This window comes from Macrobrachium nipponense, chromosome 42 (genome assembly GCF_015104395.2).
Source record: "Macrobrachium nipponense isolate FS-2020 chromosome 42, ASM1510439v2, whole genome shotgun sequence".
Classification (NCBI taxonomy): domain Eukaryota; kingdom Metazoa; phylum Arthropoda; class Malacostraca; order Decapoda; family Palaemonidae; genus Macrobrachium; species Macrobrachium nipponense.
The window spans coordinates 44321784-44340184 of NC_061103.1; the positions used below are offsets into that span (position 1 = coordinate 44321784).

The 18401-nt window shown below is 38.5% G+C and overlaps 1 protein-coding gene across 3 annotated transcripts in view; it reads left to right on the forward strand.

The window, feature by feature from the left end:
• LOC135213176 (UDP-glucose 6-dehydrogenase-like) overlaps positions 1-12294 on the forward strand; it is a 46620-nt gene extending 34326 nt beyond the window's left edge. For all 3 annotated transcript variants that reach the window (XM_064247134.1, XM_064247135.1, XM_064247133.1), the window contains 2 exons: positions 2111-2145; positions 11483-12294. In XM_064247134.1, the coding sequence (XP_064103204.1) occupies positions 2111-2145 (35 nt within the window). In that variant the 3' untranslated portion in view covers positions 11483-12294. The remainder of the gene's footprint in view (positions 1-2110; positions 2146-11482) is intronic.
• The last annotated feature ends 6107 nt before the right edge of the window (positions 12295-18401 follow it).

Genomic DNA, 18401 nt, shown 5'->3' on the forward strand with positions numbered 1-18401 from the left:
CAGACGTCCTCAACCAAGTTTTGAAGATTCTGATATAGAAAAGCAACAGAAATCTCCTGGTATTTCAACTTTGGCTAAACCCAACATTTGCCTTAAGCCTGAGGAGCCATCCCTTGTCTTTGGACTTTGATAGGTACCACAATGCTTGCCATTTCCATTGACATTGATTTTCTTCTTATTCGTGACGTTTCCAAAAGATTTCAGTGCACTTTTCGTTTTGTCCCTGATATCCAAGTGTCTCTTGCCAACAGCTCAGTGTTCCTGCACCCTAGTTGGTAATTGGCTTTTGGTGAAATGTCTCATTTAAAAAACAAGAAAAAATTTATTTATTTCTGACATACTAAAAATTACCCTTCTCCAAGTTGTGTAGCTCTGTGTTAGCTAGATTGGATTGTTCAGAGAATAATTCAGTTAACAAAAGAGACTTATGTGCTTGCACTTGCAGAAATGAGCCATCTGGTCTTTTTTTTATTCTACAGTGGAATTTAATTTTAATTAGTTATCATGGTAAGTCATGGATATGGCATATTTGATACCGCTTTTGGTAACTTTGAACCATAATGTTAGCTCATTTGATATAAACCCTTTAACAGTTTAGTTAGGTCATAGCAGTCTATCTTTGAAAAACAAAATAGCTTTTATCAACTACGGGAAGGATTATAGTTTTGTAAAGGGTCCACAATAATACAAAGTATTAAGAGTCCGTGTATAATTTTTAAGACTTTACAGAAAGCTTTCGAACCCTTCCCTGTGTTCATCTTCAGTCCAAATGAACAATAAGTTACAACAAGTACAGAGGTAAATTTAAAAACAAGAGTCGTTGAAGATCGTTGACAACAGTCGTTAGCTCGGTAATGGGCCAGGTGAAGAAAGAGGGCAGTTAACTCCAACTAGGTGATATCTTCTCCCCTATCAATCCTTCTGGCTGCAATTCTGTTGAATCTCCGCAGAGGTTGTTGCAATGTTGCAGGAAGTCCTTCATCCGAGGGCATAGATTGGGCACCGTAACCAGACTCCCTTGAGGTAGCGGTTACCTAGACTGGGAGAGGCAAGGCAGAAGCAGCATTAGGAGAGGGAAAAACAGAGCCTGTCCTACAGCTGAAATCTTTTACAAACATACTAGTAATATAAAAATTAACAAATGGGTCTTCATTGACAAAAGACTTGTTTCCTTTGAATGATTCTCCTAAACTTATAGCAGCTCCCTCGACTAGTCGTCTGACATTTACATTGTTACTTTTAAAGATAATTTTAGCCTCGTTCCAGTTGGGTCTATGATCATTCCTGAATGCATGTGCTACTATTGCGCTGTTTTGTGATTGTAGTTTGTAAGCTCGCTTATGTTCGCCCAAACGTATATCTAGTCCCTGTCCACTCTCGCCAAAATATTTACTATTACAATCCATACACGGTAGTTTGTAAATGCCTGGGACTGTGGGATTGTTATCATTGTTATTGTTTCTTACGAGGGTGCGTCTTATTGTATTTTCATATTTGAACACAATTTTAGTTTCCTTCTGACTTTTGTTTATATGCCCACTTATATTCTTCACTTCTGGATTAAAGGGAAGGGACACATATCTCTTTGGTTTTCCCTTGGTACGCATTATCTCTAAGTCCATAGAACGACTTCCTTGCTCGCAAAATTGCTTTCTCAATGAAGTGAGGGGGATATCTAAGACTTCTAAAAGTAGCTGTGATGTGTTTAAGTTCACCGTCTATATATTCAGGGTCGCAAATTCTGAATGCGTGTAAAGCAAATTCATAATAACTTTTTATTTCTTTTGAGTGAAAAGAATAAAAATGGATATAACTCTCAGAATTGGTAGATTTCCGGTAAACTGAAAATTTGAACTTCTGTCTATTACAGTTCCCTACTAAGGATTATAGTGCTAAAAAAAAAAAAAATGTTAGTGTTTTATCTATGATACACCCAAGTGGCACCTCTGAAAATTCTTTTCTGGCAAGACCAGCATGAGCTGTCACTATCAAGTAGAAAGAAGTTGTACCATTTTTGTATTACCAGTATGTCGGTACAAATAGTTAATTTTCTACTTGTTTTTTCCAGCAACTAAATCCTTACTAATAATGTCTTCTTTCCATTTTACAGGGGAACACTTCCCAGCATTCTCTTGGACACCATAAGTAAGTTTGAAAGTAATTTTCTTATTTAGAATTTCTAAGGTTTTTATTAAATTCATAATCCCGTGTTAAAATTTTCTCCAAAATTTAATGTTTGACTGAAAAAATTCAATGACAATATTTTAGTTTTACTGATTGATTAGCATCTTACTTGAAAGGGCCTGAATTAATTTATCTTAAATGTATAAATAGTTTCATCACTTTTTATCTAGTTTCTCAGCATATAACCATAACTTAATGTCTTTTGTTATAAGAGATGTTTGCATCAGGTTGGGTGCCATAAGTTTAGCAGTTAACTGTAGTTCTAGAATGGAAATATTTCTATGACTAGCCCTATTTATTGGCTTTCAGTCCATTTTATATGTGAATTTAATGAAGGGGTGTATACATACTGTATATGATATCCTCACTTCCTTCTTATTAACCTCACACATATCACTTAAGGGGGCCGGCCGGCTAATGCCATTTTTTAAGGACAGGACTTTGATATTCATACCACTTAATAAGGTGACTTGGGACATCTCCAAACCGCATATGATTTTTGCCTCTGACCTTCGGTTTTGTGACGCCAGGGCGATTTACCCCGAAAATAACCATTTTTCAAATTTTATCTCCTCCCTTGATATTTAATATTAAGACCTGGGATTACTACCATATATAGACCTGATGTAGACCTCCAATCGAATGGAGAGTTTTTTTTCTAAAAGTCATTTTAGATATGAATTTTTCAATATGGTAAAAAAATAAACCCTATAAATCAGGAGAAAAAAATTTATAAAAAAAAAGACTAAGCAAAAATTGGAAAAAGGGGCTCTATGTGATTGTTCTATAATGTCTTTCTGAGTTATATACCAAATTCCAATGTTATAGCTTTAAAACTAAGTGAGAAGATAGATTTCGAAGGTCAATAAGTATAGTTTTGAGATACGGCCGTTCAGTTTTCCTTCATATTTCTATAAAGACAGTGTTAATAAATAATGATTATTATGAATGTATATTTCTTTTTTGGAATTAATAAACCAAAACTATTTTATTTATCATAATTTAATCATAAATGATGATCCCTTTGCTCATATATCGCAGCCTGGGCCACTGCTTGAGGCAAGATGGGGCACTCCTTCCTACGCAATTCTCTCTCTCCCCTTCACTAACTCGGCTTATTACAGCGAATTTTCTTCTTCTGTATGTTAGCGAGATGTTTTCCTTGTATTTTCCTCAATGGCATGATGAAATTCTTGCCCAAAACAAAGATAAACAAACGTAAATGCAAGAGAATGTCAGAGGTGAAACTCGAAGGTGTACTCTTTTTTTACAAAGACAATTTAATAAATCATGATTATTATGAATTTCATATTCCATTTTGGGTATTAAAAAACCAAAATTTCATACATTCAACTTCCCTGTCGGATATATACTTAGCTATAGACTCCGTCGTCCCTGATAGAAATTCGAATTTCGCGGCACACGCTACAGGTAGGTAGGTCAGGTGATCTACCGCCCCGCCGCTGGGTGGCAGGAATAGGAACCATACCTTCTAGAACCAGATTTTTTCTATCGTTTGGAATGTAAACATACGTTTACGGTTCCTCCTGATTTGATTTTCGTGTTTCATCGCCATTGATCTTCTGGGCTGTCTTTTGCAGGGAAGTACTGGGTCTTTGGTTCGGCATACGCTTTTATTAACTTTTTAATGAATTTCGCTTCGAAATTTCGAAGAAAATACTAAGTGAAACTACCGAAATTATTGGTAGACACTCACATAGTTTGCAATAAAGGGAGTTATTAATATTTATTCATTATCACATGTAATAAAAGTTACAACTTTATTGAAGAAATATTAAACTCTAATTTCCTACTTTAGGAAGTCAGAAAAGCATATAACTAGATACGCTTACTTTATAAGCTTTAATAGCGTTTGTGCTAACAAGCAGTTAGAGTATTAGCAGTACTAGTAGTTGTTGCATCCTCATCACCTTCTTACTCCACAGAAACTACAAATTTATATATGCAAATTTGAAGATAATGGATGTAGCTCAAAAGCAAGCTCTTAAAAGGTAAGAAGTGAATATAGTGTTCCCCATTGAAGTGGAGGGTGCGTCTGATCGGCTCTGTCTCGCTCCCAGGTCTAGACCTCTTCCAAACTCACAAGCCCAGAGGAGAAGGAATGTTGAAAGCCGCACAGAGGTTTCAGAGAATCCCCACCGATCAGGCGTCCCCTCGGCAGACTCTGTAGAACGTCCCAGACTGCCAAGTTCGCCATTGGAAAGGCGTCCTAAAATAGTGGAGGGTGCGTTCCAATCGGCTCTGTCTCGCTCTCAGGCCTAGACCTCTTCCAAGCTCACAAGCCCAGAGGAGAAGGAATGTCGAAAGCCTTAAGGAGGTTTCAGAGAATCCCCAACGGTCGGGATCTGTAGTAGCGTCCCAGACTGCCAAGGATAGCCGTTGGAAAGGCATCCTAAAACAGTGTTTTTTCGTCATCCGAGTCTTCATTGAAAGGAAAATAGGGTGGAGTTCTCACAAGCTGTCGAGACCTTCTAAAAGATCGTGGAAATCGCCAGCTTGGGATTCTATCCCGGAAAGTTTTCCGGAAGGCTATCCACCTGAGAAGAAGAAAGACATTTATTCATTAAATCCTCCTTCCCCTAGATCGAATACGGAGAAAGAAGACGACTCTACGAAGATCCTAGGAGAAAGGCAACAGTAGATATCTTTGTTAATAGAAGTTTTGAAGAAGGATCCTCCCAGGAGAAAGGATCTCTTCCTTCCCGTTAAGAAATCCCGTCCGATAGAAGTCTTTGACAGCTCGAACGAGGCGGCCAGGCGCAAATCGCCAACAAGGCGAGAGGATTCTAAAGAGGCGCCTGAAGCGGCTGAAATGAGGTACAAAGCGCCTGAAACAAGGCGCCAGAAATGAGACTCAAAGAGCCTGAGGCGCCTGAAACGAGGCACAAAGCTCCGGAAGCGCCTGAAGCGCCTGAAATGAGGCGCAAAGCGCCTGAAGCACCTGAACTGAGGCGCAAAGCGCCTGAAGCACCTGAAACGAGGCGAAAAGCGCCTTAAGCGCCTGAAACGCCTGAAGCGCCTGAAATGAGGCACAAAGCGCCTGAAACTATAAACCAGGATCTTCATCAGAGATGGAGTTAGAGCCTGATTCTGCGAAAGGTGAAAGACATTCGAGGCCTTCTTCTGATAAGGACGGGAGTTGTCGCACAGGCGGCCGTCGCCCTTCTCAGGATAGTCTTAATGCAAGTAAAGGCAAGAGCAAGATCGGCTTTTTTCCTGGCGGGGACTCAAGATGTCGCACAGGCGGCCGTAGCCCTTGTCAGGTTAGAATCGGTACTGCTAAAAGCTCTTCACCTTACGAAAGCAGGCGCTCTCCTTCGGTTGCTCATTCTTCTCCCAACTTGGTGGACAGGAAATGGAAGATAGATCGGAATTGGAAACCTTTTTTATTGGAAAAAATTAGTTCATTACTAATAAGACGATATTAAAATCTTCCCCCTTCTAAAATAATGCAACCAACCATTTACAGAAAGAGTGGCAATCGTTTGCAAATTAAACAAGATTCGTACGAGCTCTCATTCATTGATTAGAGGCTCTTCCAAATAATAGAGGCGTAGAATACGGCCTTATATCCAAGAGAATAAAAATTTGAGGGATTCTCTTTGATCCTAGAGTTTTCATTGCGATCTCTTTCGACTAATACTAATTCGTGTTTATTGACGAAAAGAACGAAGAAGGCAAGATTTCCATTCTCTCTCTGAATCGGAGAGGAAAGAATGTACTAGTAGCAAGACTTGCTGTATACGACTACTGAATGACAAGTCATATACGCATACCATAGTTGCCTTTGCGGTTCGCTACAGAATTATCTATATCCTTACAGGTTTTTCCTGGTAAGGACTTCGCTTAAAAGGTTTGTTACGACAATGCCTACTCAGCTTCGGTATTTAACAAAGGTTGTTTGGCTTAAAATTGCATTATTAAGAGCTTCCTTAGGCTCGAGAATAATTTTATTATATTCCTTCATTGAATGAAGTAACTGGCAACTCATGATGAATGCAGCCAGGCAGCGAGCGAGACTGCCCGGCTGTCATTGTAAGGCCAATACAGTACCATCCAGTTCTCTGTCATGAGCAGTCGGTTACATCTCTCTCTCCAACGGGATCGAATGGTTAACCGTATATTCCCCCTACAATCATGGACTTAGTCTCGAATGGAGGGGATAGTTAAGCTGACATAAATAAAATATTGTCTGCCTTTTGCTAAGAAGCTTTCAATAAGAAAGATATTATAACCTTTCAATGCTGTTTACCGTAGGTAACATTATTAAAGGATTCTAACGCAGCAGAACATTATATTAAATAATGCTCTCATGCTTACGAAAGCATGGCTTATTAGAATACATGCTTAGTGAGAAGATGGATATAGTAGAGAATTCACTTTAAGACTACGGTATGGTCAAGTCTTTCGAGAAACGCACACAACCTTTTTAGAATCGGATATTGCTCAAGAGAAGATGGATGAGTGGGATGGGAAACATTCTCTTCGTGGCAGAAATGGTTTCCCTGAATGGACTATACTACGTATATATGAGTTTTTTCCTACTAAGAACGGAATTAACATGTGAAAGGATGTCGGGTACCATAAAGGCACAGATGTTCTGGCACATAACATAAAGAGAATTAGAAGAAAGCGCCAGCCTGGCGCAAAGCGCTAGAAGCGCCAGCCTGGCGCAAAGCGCTAGAAGCGCCAACCTAGCGCAATGCGCCAAAAAGCGCCAGCCTGGCGCAGTGAGCCAAGAGCACCATCCAAGATATTTTCTCGTTTTAGCGAGTTATTAACCTAAGAGTCCAGTAGCCTCTCAGACAGCACGCTCGGTAACGGCAAGATTCGTTCCTGATTTCGTTACCCATTTAATCACTTAGGCCAATTCCACGACTCTCTCATATCGCAAAGAGCATCGAGAATCTCTTTTTTCGCTCCTGTTTGCGTTAACAAAGAGAACCTATTTGGAAAACAGACAGGGAATGTAACGATCCTTAAGAGGTTCGATGCAAGATTTTGCATGTCCGTGAGAACCTTCTCGATCGACGATAATAACTGTGACAGTATGTCTAACATTTATTGCAAAGAGTTGTGAGAACCTGCGAAAAGTCTTCTTCATAGATCTCTTATGAAGATGAACAGTCTTCCTGTAGACTGCCTCCTTTTCCTCGAACCAAGAGAGGTAGCAATATACGCCATCTTTATTTTATAGAAAGGGGAATAAACTTTAGTCTTTTTTCCCATAAAATATAAATTCTTTACAGAATTTAAGATAAAGGGCGTCAAAGAAAGAGAGGATAATACTTTATGCCTCATTTTGGCCTTAGAGAGGTTGGATTCACAGAGGTCACATTCTTCTCACAGCATGTTTTGGAAGTCTTTTCCAAGACAGTCTGAATATTCTATCAGCATCTATTATAAATGGACCTTAACAACCTCTCCACTCTGAGTCTGTCTGCGTGCAGACTGACCAGAAGTGGACATGAATGAGAGGATTTTTCAAGGTAAATGACAATAGTCATAGACAAGATATAGAATTGCTGCAGATCGTGCTAGAGGGAATGAGGAAACTGTCCTCTTCCGATACCTCTGTGAACCACATAGCGGTTTTTTCTTCCCTTTCAGAGGGAAGAATTACCTTTGTATATATCTGCTATCAAAGAACGCAGTAAAAGGCTATACTCTGTCTATATAAGGGGATTGGAGATAGCAGAGGATTAAGATCTTCGGGATCTTATATGATACCTCAATATGACAAGAGTAGGATATCATGTACTTCTAATGGGATCTTTTTTGTGGCCACAGATTCTATGTTCCGACAAGATGGAACTGCTCCTCATCAAACTTCTTTGAGAAATTTTTATGAGGGAATTCTTTGTTTCTCTTGGTCCTAAACGATCAAGAAGACAAGTGAATTTTTTGAGCATTGGAATCTCGCATCAGATTCTATGGAGATTAGGCAATGGGTTCTTGCCAGCATAGTATGTCTGGCAAAAGAACTAAAACCCCCTATTCCTGATTCAATGTTTTCAGATAGAGGTTTCGTTGTCCAGGCAGGGTACTTACGTTTTCATCTACAGTAGAATGGTTCAAAAGTTTGCCTACAGAGTCTTTGGAATGCGATGACGGCTCGAAATGCTTCCCAGTAGGTGTTCAGAGGGATACAATAAAGAGCTAGAAATCAGGAGTACTCCCAATTTCAGCTCAGAGTCTCCTTCGACTTCCAGGCTTCTTCCCTTCCTTCGGGCAAGGATAGGGAAGATTCTGCAACGAGACACCCCTTCAACATGTAAGAAGAGATCTCGTGAGCATGGAAGTATTCAAGAAGGACCCTCCTTGGAGGAAGACTCTTATCTCTCGTACGGTTAGATATCCTATCGTCTACTGGATGTAGCTGATTACAATCACCTCCCCTTGCCGGAGAGGCCAAAGCTCAAAGTGGAAGAACTTCTTCCACTCTTCTCCAGTCTCCTGATAAACTATTGTGGATGTTCAGGACTTTTGGACAATGTAGCGCCAACCAGGTGCCATATGCCAAAACAGGCGTAAAAAACACCAAAGGCAGACAGTTTCAAGGAACACTGTCATTGTCTGATGAAGAGAAGGAGGGGGCCTCCAACCTAGCGCAGATGCGCAAGAGGCGAACAAATCGGACAGATAAGAGTGTCCGATGTGGGCATCGCCAGACATCCTCGAGACTCTACCAAGCTCGAAGCTCCAGCAAGTGGAGAGGAGTCAGCCAGGCGCCAGACGCCAAATTGTGCCAGTCTGGAACCAGGCGCGAAGCTACTTCCGTCCGCGAGGCGCCATCCCATGAGTCAGGCGAAAAGCGCCTTCCAGGAGTTAGGAGGCGCCAACCAAGTGTCAGGCAGGCGCGAGGGCGGCCAAGCCAGGCTCGAGGCGCCAGCCAGACACGAGGCGCGAGGCGCCACCCAGGCGCAAGCCAGGCTCTAGGCTTCATCCAGAAAAGATCCATTTCAAAGGAAGCCCTGGTCTTCTTTGAAATAAGTGTGATCGCTAAAGCACTTCATGAATAACTTGATGATTCCTTCAAACAGCTGAGAATTAAAAGCGCTTGAAGTGCGAGCTCTTATGAATTCTTGTTCGTTACATAACAATATGTCGTGAAGGACATATTAGCTGTAACTTACGGGAGATGCAACTCTGTGTTGACTTCCCTTTGCACGAAGGAGGTCAAGTTGACCTACGAGAGATCCTTCTCTTTGGTTTTACGTGTCTACGGATACGTTGCTGGGATAGGGAGCCGCCACTGATCCTTAACTAAGTGAGTTAATTTTTATGTTAACATAGTGTTTTTTTTCTTTGGTTTGTTTGAAAGGAGTTTGGGGATACTAGCTCTTTTCAAACTAAGCACAAACCCTCGTGTTAGGATCAGGTGATCGGGATCGGTGTTGTGCTCCTTAATTATACCCCTAGGCATAGGTGTATTGTCATGTAAGTGGATAAGACCCCATTGACAAATGACCATTAGATTCTGTTGAGTAAGTGGATAAGACCCCATTGACAGATCTACAAGAACTCTTAGCCATAGGTCACATCCTCGCTGAGGCTCTTGAGACGAAGCAGACTACTAGCAATAGCTAGGAAGTCGACCCTTCGTCTAAACACATAGGAACCAAGGTTTTATTTATTTATTACCTACAACGTATGTTGTTTACCTGTCTAATCAGTAATTAGCTGTCTCTTACCCTCCGCCAAAGGTGCCAATCAGCTAAGTATATATCTGACAGGGAAGTTGAATGTATGAAAATGATATTGTTATTGTGCAATAAAGTTTCATACATACTTACCTGGCAGATATATACGATTGATTGGCCCACCCAGCCTCCCCTCAGGAGACAGGTGGAAGAGAAAATCTGGTTCTAGAAGGTATGGTTCCTATTCCTGCCACTCAGCGGCGGGGCGGTAGATCACCTGACCTACCTACCTGTAGCATGTGCCGTGAAATTCGAATTTCTATTGGGGACGACGGAGTCTATAGCTAAGTATATATCTGCCAGGTAAGTATGTATGAAACTTTATTGTACAATAACAATATCATTTTTGTTATTTATCATAAATGAAGATCTCTTTGCTCAAAGATCGTAGCCTTGGGCACAGTGTGACGTGTGCTGTCAGGAAGACGAGGGCGTTACTAAACAACCCTTACTACGCAACCCTCCCCTCTCTCTTCACTAACTACGCGTATATTATGATATTCTGTAATAATACTTGAGCGATTTTTCTTCGTCTGTATGTTAGCAAGATGTTTTCCTTGTCTTTTCCTCATTGGCATGATGAAATTATTGCCGAAACATACATAAACCAACGTAAAAGCAAGCGAATGTCAGAGGTGAAATGGAACGTGTAAACTACTTGAAGTCTGTGATCGCACTAAATCATGACTGGACTTGGTAGCTGAGCCTGAAGTCTCCTTCTCGACTCGGGGAATGTCTACAGATGCCATTTCTCCCAATTTCTTTGACAATGATTATCAAAATTTACAATAATAGAAGAAATATTGCATTTTCTTGTACGGATCAATGTTTTAGGCTTATTGAGTTACGTTAACTAATTACCCTGTAACTACGAAAGTAAGAGGAATTTTGACGAAATATTTCGTATATGTATTCTCAATTGCCATATGAAGCTCCATGAATTTTTTCATGACTGCATTTTTCGCCCTATACCACCATATATAGGGGTGCATTTTTCGCCCTATACCACCATATATAGGGGTTCCGGCCGGCCCCCTTAAAAACTTTCATGTCACCCAAATCATTGTCAGATAAGTCCTTAGCCAATAATCTAGTCACCTACATGCTTCTCCATGTACCCAAGCAGTCTGTTTTCCCAACATCTATCTTTAAAATATATGCCTATGAAAGTTCTTCTCTGAAAGTCATCCATTTCCAACACTCAAACACATTTTCTAAACATTTTCACTCGACTGGGATATGTTATATGAGACTCAAGCATTTCTTATCCCATGATGACATTGTTCATGCTGGATTAACTGCTGCCACCATGGTAACTCAACTTATATAAATTGGCTGACCCGACTTAGAGGTGTCTCTATCAGCTTGAACATTCTCATAGTAATTTAAAGCAGCTCGATTAACTAATGTTGCAGTGAGAATGGGGTATGTACATACTATACATGTATGTAGGTAGTGATTATTAAAAAAAAAGGAAGGTAACATTTTTTAGTCCAAATGACTATTATAGAATATACTATTGTACCACAGTACAGTATGTATTGCCAATGTAACAAAGGGTCTCTTGATTACAGGCACATTATTTGCTGAAGTCTTAGCCCAGCAGTTGAAGGAAGGTGACCGAATCAGCTGTTGGATGTTCATATGCCTAATACTGTATTCTTCATTTCCATTCAGCTATTTCAGTTGGAGAATAGGCATGGTATTCATTCCCTTTTTGATCCTGTATGTATGCTTGTTTGTTTATTGTTTCCCTTTTTATTTATGATTTTGTAGCATCTTTTCATACTGTTATGTTTCTTAAAAATACACGATCCTATCTATTATGGTATTTTCAAGGATTTAATGACATTGCAATTTGATTTGTGAATAGTCAGTGAAAGGGAGACAAAAGGTACATAAATCAGTATTATTTATTAATTATATATTACTTAAAATGTACATATAAGATTTTTCAAAGTGTATTTACATGACAGTTTGAAAATAACAGTGCAAATGTAAGATACATGTACGATGAAATCCACTCTAGTACACATGCCTGTTAAAATGTTACAGTATTTTGGTACAGGAGCTGGTTGTAGATTGTTAGTTGACAGTAAATGGTTTAGTGAAAAAGCAGTCGTCCATAATGCTGTAATATTAAGAGAAGAATTTGGTGACCTTAGCCTTGTTAACCTCAACATTATTTTTGATCCTCCCGAGGGTAGAGATACCTACATACCTCCCTTTTTTAAGGAACTTGCACTCAGATTCAGGATAACTAGGGCTCACTGAGCCAATTGTCATTTGTGGCAAAATAAAGTTAGGTGCAACTAGAGAAAGGTAAGGAACTGTAGTTAAAAGCAAGCGTGAATTTCTCTCTCTCTCTCTCTCTCTCTCTCTCTCTCTCTCGTCGCCTCCTCCTCTCTCTCTCTCTCCTCTCTCTCTCTCTCTCTCTCTCTCTCTCTCTCATACCTTTAAGACTTTTTTTTAATCTTTTCATCTCATCATTTGCTAAAACACTGTATTTAATTCATTTAGATAAGTTTTTGTAAAACCTGGTTATGATTATAGTTCTGTATTTCCTGGTATATTTAGAAAGTTGTTTAGACATTGGAAAAAATTCTGCATCTCATCATCTCTAAATTATTTGTTCTTCCCTCTTTTGACTGTCTTTTGTGGAGAATTATTGTTTTTATAAGGTAACTGGGAATAAACTTGGGGTGGCATCTTTATTGTCCAAATTTCTTTTAGTATCCTAGGGGCCTGCGAATGAATTAGTGGTAATCGAGAAGTTATTTCTTTAGAGATTCCCTTAGTTGAATATCAACCATAGTTCCTAATAGGGCATTTAAACTCATATTGTGAACCTCATTGTATTAAAATGAAATGCATTCAAATGCTGCTCATCCCGGAGATACAGAAATGTCCAGTTGTATATTTTCATTATATCAGTTATCTTGTCCCTGGAGTAAGCCGATAAGAACAACGGGCACTATATCTTAGGTGTTGTTGACTAGTATACTCAGTATTACTTTACTTTGGTGGAGTTTCCACCAAACTGACTGTTTGATATATTTGAGTGGGTGAATTATTTTCATGTCATATTTTTTGAGGTGCAGTATAAGCGAGTGTGTTGGCTCATATTGATTCATATGTATATCTAGCTGTTATATACTTTATATTATATGTAGTGTTATAGTTGTGGGTGGAGGTTAATGTGATGCTGAATAATGTAGTTACTATATATTTTTGAATACTGAATTTTTTTATTGCTCAAAAAAATTGTCATACGTAACCATCAATACTATAACTGTCATGAATTAGTGTTTGACTCTATCTAGGAATGTAGTGCACAAAATACTAGTTTTCTTATTCATGATATTTTGAAATAAATTGGTTTTTGGTTTGTGTGATTTTCATCTACCTTTCATTGTATAATTAGGTATTTACACATAATATTTAAAGTATAGTAGTATATGTATATCATAGTTCTATATATGTACTATTCTCTTTTTGATTGTTTCCAGTGCCCTACTGTAAACAAGTTTGGTTTTGGTTTTTCGGTGTTTGTCTGCCTAACTCATGCAAACATCCAAACACAATCAACCTTTCTTTCTTCAAAGAAAGGCTCTAACTGAATTGTCAAGTACTTTTGGTGTCTGTCATAGTTTTGTCATGAATATGTAGACTGTTTTATATTATATTCTTCAGATATTGATGTCACGTTGGTCGCTCATTGGAGCATGAGGGTGGCATTGGTTTATGCTTACATACAGACTCATTCATAAAACTTGAATAGCTTATGTCACCAGTAGAAATTTAATTTGTCCCTGTGACTAGTGATCATGAGACTGACATCCTGGACTGGTCTTGAACTAACATGTTATAGCTTACTGTTTAACAAGGGTAATCACCTCTCATTCCTTTTACTATACCTCTGTTCATATTCTCTTTGTTCCATCTTTCTTTCCACCTTCTCCTAACAATTGATTCATAGTACAACTGTGAGGTTTTCCTTCTGATACACCTTTCTAACCTTTTTACTGTCAGTTTCATTTCCAGTGGCGAATGATCTCATAGGTCCCAGCGCGTGGCCTTGGCCTAAATTGTATATTCCAACCAGGATCCATACAGAGAGGGGTCAGTTAAGAGTGGGACGAAAATAAGGCCTATTTCGCGCACCTCGTCACGTGAGCCCCCGTGAGGCAGGTGACGCTCAGTATATGATAGGCGCTAATTCCTTTCTCTCTTTTATCTTGACTTATCTACCTGTTCCTGACACTTGTCTTTTTCCTTTTCTACATTCATGCTTTCATTAGTGAAACTCAACTCAAGTTAAGACTTTCATATTCGTTATTTTGGTTATAAGTAAATGATCGTATCGTTAAAGTACTGAAATGAGAAATTTGAGTTACATAAAAACAAAACTATTTTAATCATATATTTTATTGTACAGTTTCAAAAGTCAAAAAAAGAACAAACATAGTTAAAATATTCACAAATTAATACATTTCTTTTTCATGCTACGACACTTTCTTTTTATCTATCATAATTGCTTTGTTCAGATGTCTCATCCGAAAGAACACAGAAATTTTAGCAAAAAATGCTATCACATCTTTGGGAATATCAACTCCCGATAATTCCATTTCTGAAATTAATGACTTCATGCAGTCTTTGCCTTCTCTTAAAGTATCACCATGAGCAGCAATGAAAATTTCTCTCATGATAGATAACTGGGACATGAAATCATCAGAAGGAGCTTGAAGTCCGCCCATGTTAATAGTACTAAGCCATGATTTCTCTTTTTCGCTAGCCTCTGATGCCTTAACTCCCAATCCAGACTTCTTCACAATGTAGCCTCCAATGTATCGAAGAGATTCTTCTTCTATCACTTCAGATATCAATCTCTTGTCTTCCTCTGTCTCATTATTAGGTTCCTCTCCCAAGTCTATTGCGTCCTCATTTTCTTTTTCAAAGTCACATTCTACTGTTTTGAAAAAAATATTTGTCAGGCATATTTCTACAGATAGTTCTCTCTCGCAGTCTCGCATTGCACTTGCTGGAGTTTGCACTTGCTGGTTAAGGATATCAAATTCTTCTATACATTTGGTAGGGTTTTTTTTTTCACTTAACAGTGCAATGTCTTTCCCTAGCAAGTACTTTCTTCAGCAGAATTTGAAGTTTACTGAATTAGGATTTTCATATGGCCCATTCATTTGATGTACACATCCAAAAAAGTGTTCAAGTACATCCTGATTCAATCCTCTTGTAGGAATGAATTTAACACCATATAATTTCTTTACCATCTCATATAGGCCTATCAGAGACTTGTATGACAAAATCACTCCCTTTTGAAATTTATACATGCAATTAAACCCTGAGTTTGCCACCTTCATGGTTCTCATGGTGTCCATCATTTCATGCAAAACGTTTTTCTGTTTTTCATAATCAATTCCAAAGGCGTTTCGGGATGCCTTGTCACCATAAACAGTACAAGAATTCATGATATCAAACCACTCGTCAACTAATGATACGAATTTTGCAGTCTCCTCCCAATGCAGTTCCATCTCTTTCTCTGCCCAAAGGTAATTATTTATTTGTACTGATTTTCATGAATTTTATGTTGAAACCTAATTTTGCCAGGAAAATAAATATATTTCTCTAAGGAAAAACATAGAAATTAAGTACAGCATACAACCAAAAGCAAATGATAAAATATAAAAATTATCCTTTATCAAGTGAATGAACATTAATGCTCATTTCATGATATAAATAGTAATATGTGTAATTCCTAAATGTTTTTCCTAAGAGAAATATATTTATTTCCCTGGCAAAATTAGGTTTCAACGTAAAATTCATGAGAATCAGTACAAATAAATAATTACCTTTGGGCAGAGAAAGAGATGGAACTGCATCCTTCTTCAATATCCGTTGATTCTAGGGTCCTTCTATACCAAGGTGACGTGACTTCATGTCTTCAGCAATATCTTCTTTGCAGAAATGTACAGAACAAATCACGGCATGATCTGGATTAATCTTGTCTGAGCGTCGGCATGCTTGTATCCAAGCATCTCTTAAAAATTCATCCCTCGGAAATCGAGAGAAGCGAATGTCCTGATTAAACTTTATCTTTTTCTTTTTCGTATTATAACAACCATAAACTGCGCAATTGTTTGGCATGGTTACTTAGCTTTTCTACGATTGTGATTAAACAAGAAACCTATATTTACAGAGACTTTTACCTCAAGACTGCGTGTTAGTGAATGAAACATTGTACTGGACTGTTGTCATTTATATATGCCTAGATCCTAAGCAGATTGTGGATTAAGGACAATAAAAGATCCCAGAGACAGGATAAACATAAAATAGGGTCAGAACCATAAAATAAATCCCCAGAGACCGGATAAATATAAAATAGAAGCAGAAGACATATTTTGTTCTGATATTTTCGTTCAAATGCTCCCCCGAAGATATACTTGACAGTGAGCCGCGGGGGCTCACATGATCTCAGTCGCCCAGCCCTGACCCAACCATATCTGCGCGTTAGTTGACCCCTCTCTGTATGGATCCTGATTCCAACAAGGGTATTGATGTACAAATTGTTGTTAGCACCATGTAATTTAATGATCTCAGAGGTTCATGGCCATAGTTTGCTTTTATCTTTTTATTATTTCTTTGCAGAATGCTGCCTTAATTAAAGATCATGTGATTGTTCATATATGTGAAAGGCATTATATATATATGATGAGTACATCTGCCCAGGTTAGGATTCAAACCTATACCTTTTAGGTTTGTATAAGGGTGATAGTAGACTGGACTGGATACACTCAGCCATCAAGTTATCGTGGAAGGTGTATTTACCGTAATATACTACATACGTATATATAATTCCCTTTGGGGGTAAGTTTTCTCAAGGTGAATTAGATTTCATATTAATGGGTTATTTGTGACTTATTTTTGAACAGTTTTGAAATGTTATTTTTGAAAATCCTTTATTTCATTTTCACTTGAAAGAGCTTTCATTTGCAGAGATAGTATACATAAATTTGCCCTAGACAAAAGCCACACATATACATGGCCCTAAGAACAGTTACTGTACGTGAGTTAGGGGAAAAATTAGCATATTAGAGGCAACTTGGGTATTGAGCCTAAGTTTTTCATATCTTCTCAAAATTATTTGTTTTTGTGTGTACAGGACAGAAACCATATGGGAATACATAATAGTAGTAATGTTGTTTTATGTCTAGCTCAATTATTTAATTGTTTTAGTCATTGGATATCTGTTGTTATCTACAGAACAAGTTTGTTTTATGGTAAGGGGCTATACAGGCAGTCTCTGGTTATGGGGGGGGATGGTGTTGGGGGGGTCCGTTCTTGGTGGGGCGCTGATAAGCGAAAACCGCCATTAACCAAAACTCGGTGATTTATGGTGCCATGAGTGCCATTATGACGCCTCCGTTAGGTATGCTATGACACCATAACTCATTATTGGTGCCTTATGACACCGATAACCGGAGCTCAGCCCGTTATGGCGCCAGAAATCGCTGATTTTATGGCACTAGACAAGCGCAATAAAACCGGATCGCCGATGATCAGGGACTGCCTGTAAATAGAATTAAAGGGTCGGGGAAGGAAATTCTCTGTTGCATAAGGGGAAGAGTCATTTGTATCTGTTGCCTGGTGTGGTTGGTTGGTGGAAGGTGTTGTTGAAAGCAAGAGGAGAGAGAGAGAGAGAGAGAGAGAGAGAGAGAGAGAGAGAGAGAGAGAGAGAGAGAGAGAGAGAGAGAGAGAGAGAGAGATTCTAGAGAGAGAGAGTAAACAGAACGGAGATGAGAGAGCGAGAGAGAGAGAGAGGAGAGAGAGAGGAGAGAGAGATATGCCACCTCTGAAACTCGATATTGAAACCTGACAATATAAGATTCTCAATTGATACTTTACTTCCATTATGCTGCTGGTACCTGATTTTATGGGAATAGACTTTTTATATCTGGTAGCTCAAAATATTTCCATTTATCACCATGTATTAATAGTTAAAGTTGAATTTTGATGATGGTTATAGATATATCAATAATGGAAATAATAAGATATCAAACATAGTGAGAGCTGTCACATCTAATCAAACTACATCTAGTTGTGTTTGAGTGTTCTCACCTTAGAAAGCTGCACAGATTAAAATTAACATTAGTGATGATCACACTTTGGCCAAAATCTTAGGGCCTTAGGGTAATTAGTTATTTGGTTGTGAAATTCTAGCTCATTTGTAAAAATATTTCATGTCTATAGCAGAAATTTCAAAGCAATGAAGAGCTGTGAGAAATATTTGTATAAAAACCAACAAACTAAGAAATTTCCAATTCTTCTTTTGGTTTAAATTTAGGCTTTCTTTCACTTCTCTAATTTGTTTTAATCTTACATATAGTTTGTCATTACAAGAGTCTTTATATAGGTCAGTACATAATGTCTGAAGATTTGTATAAGGTACCAATGTGTAATGTCTAAGTTAAGGCCTTA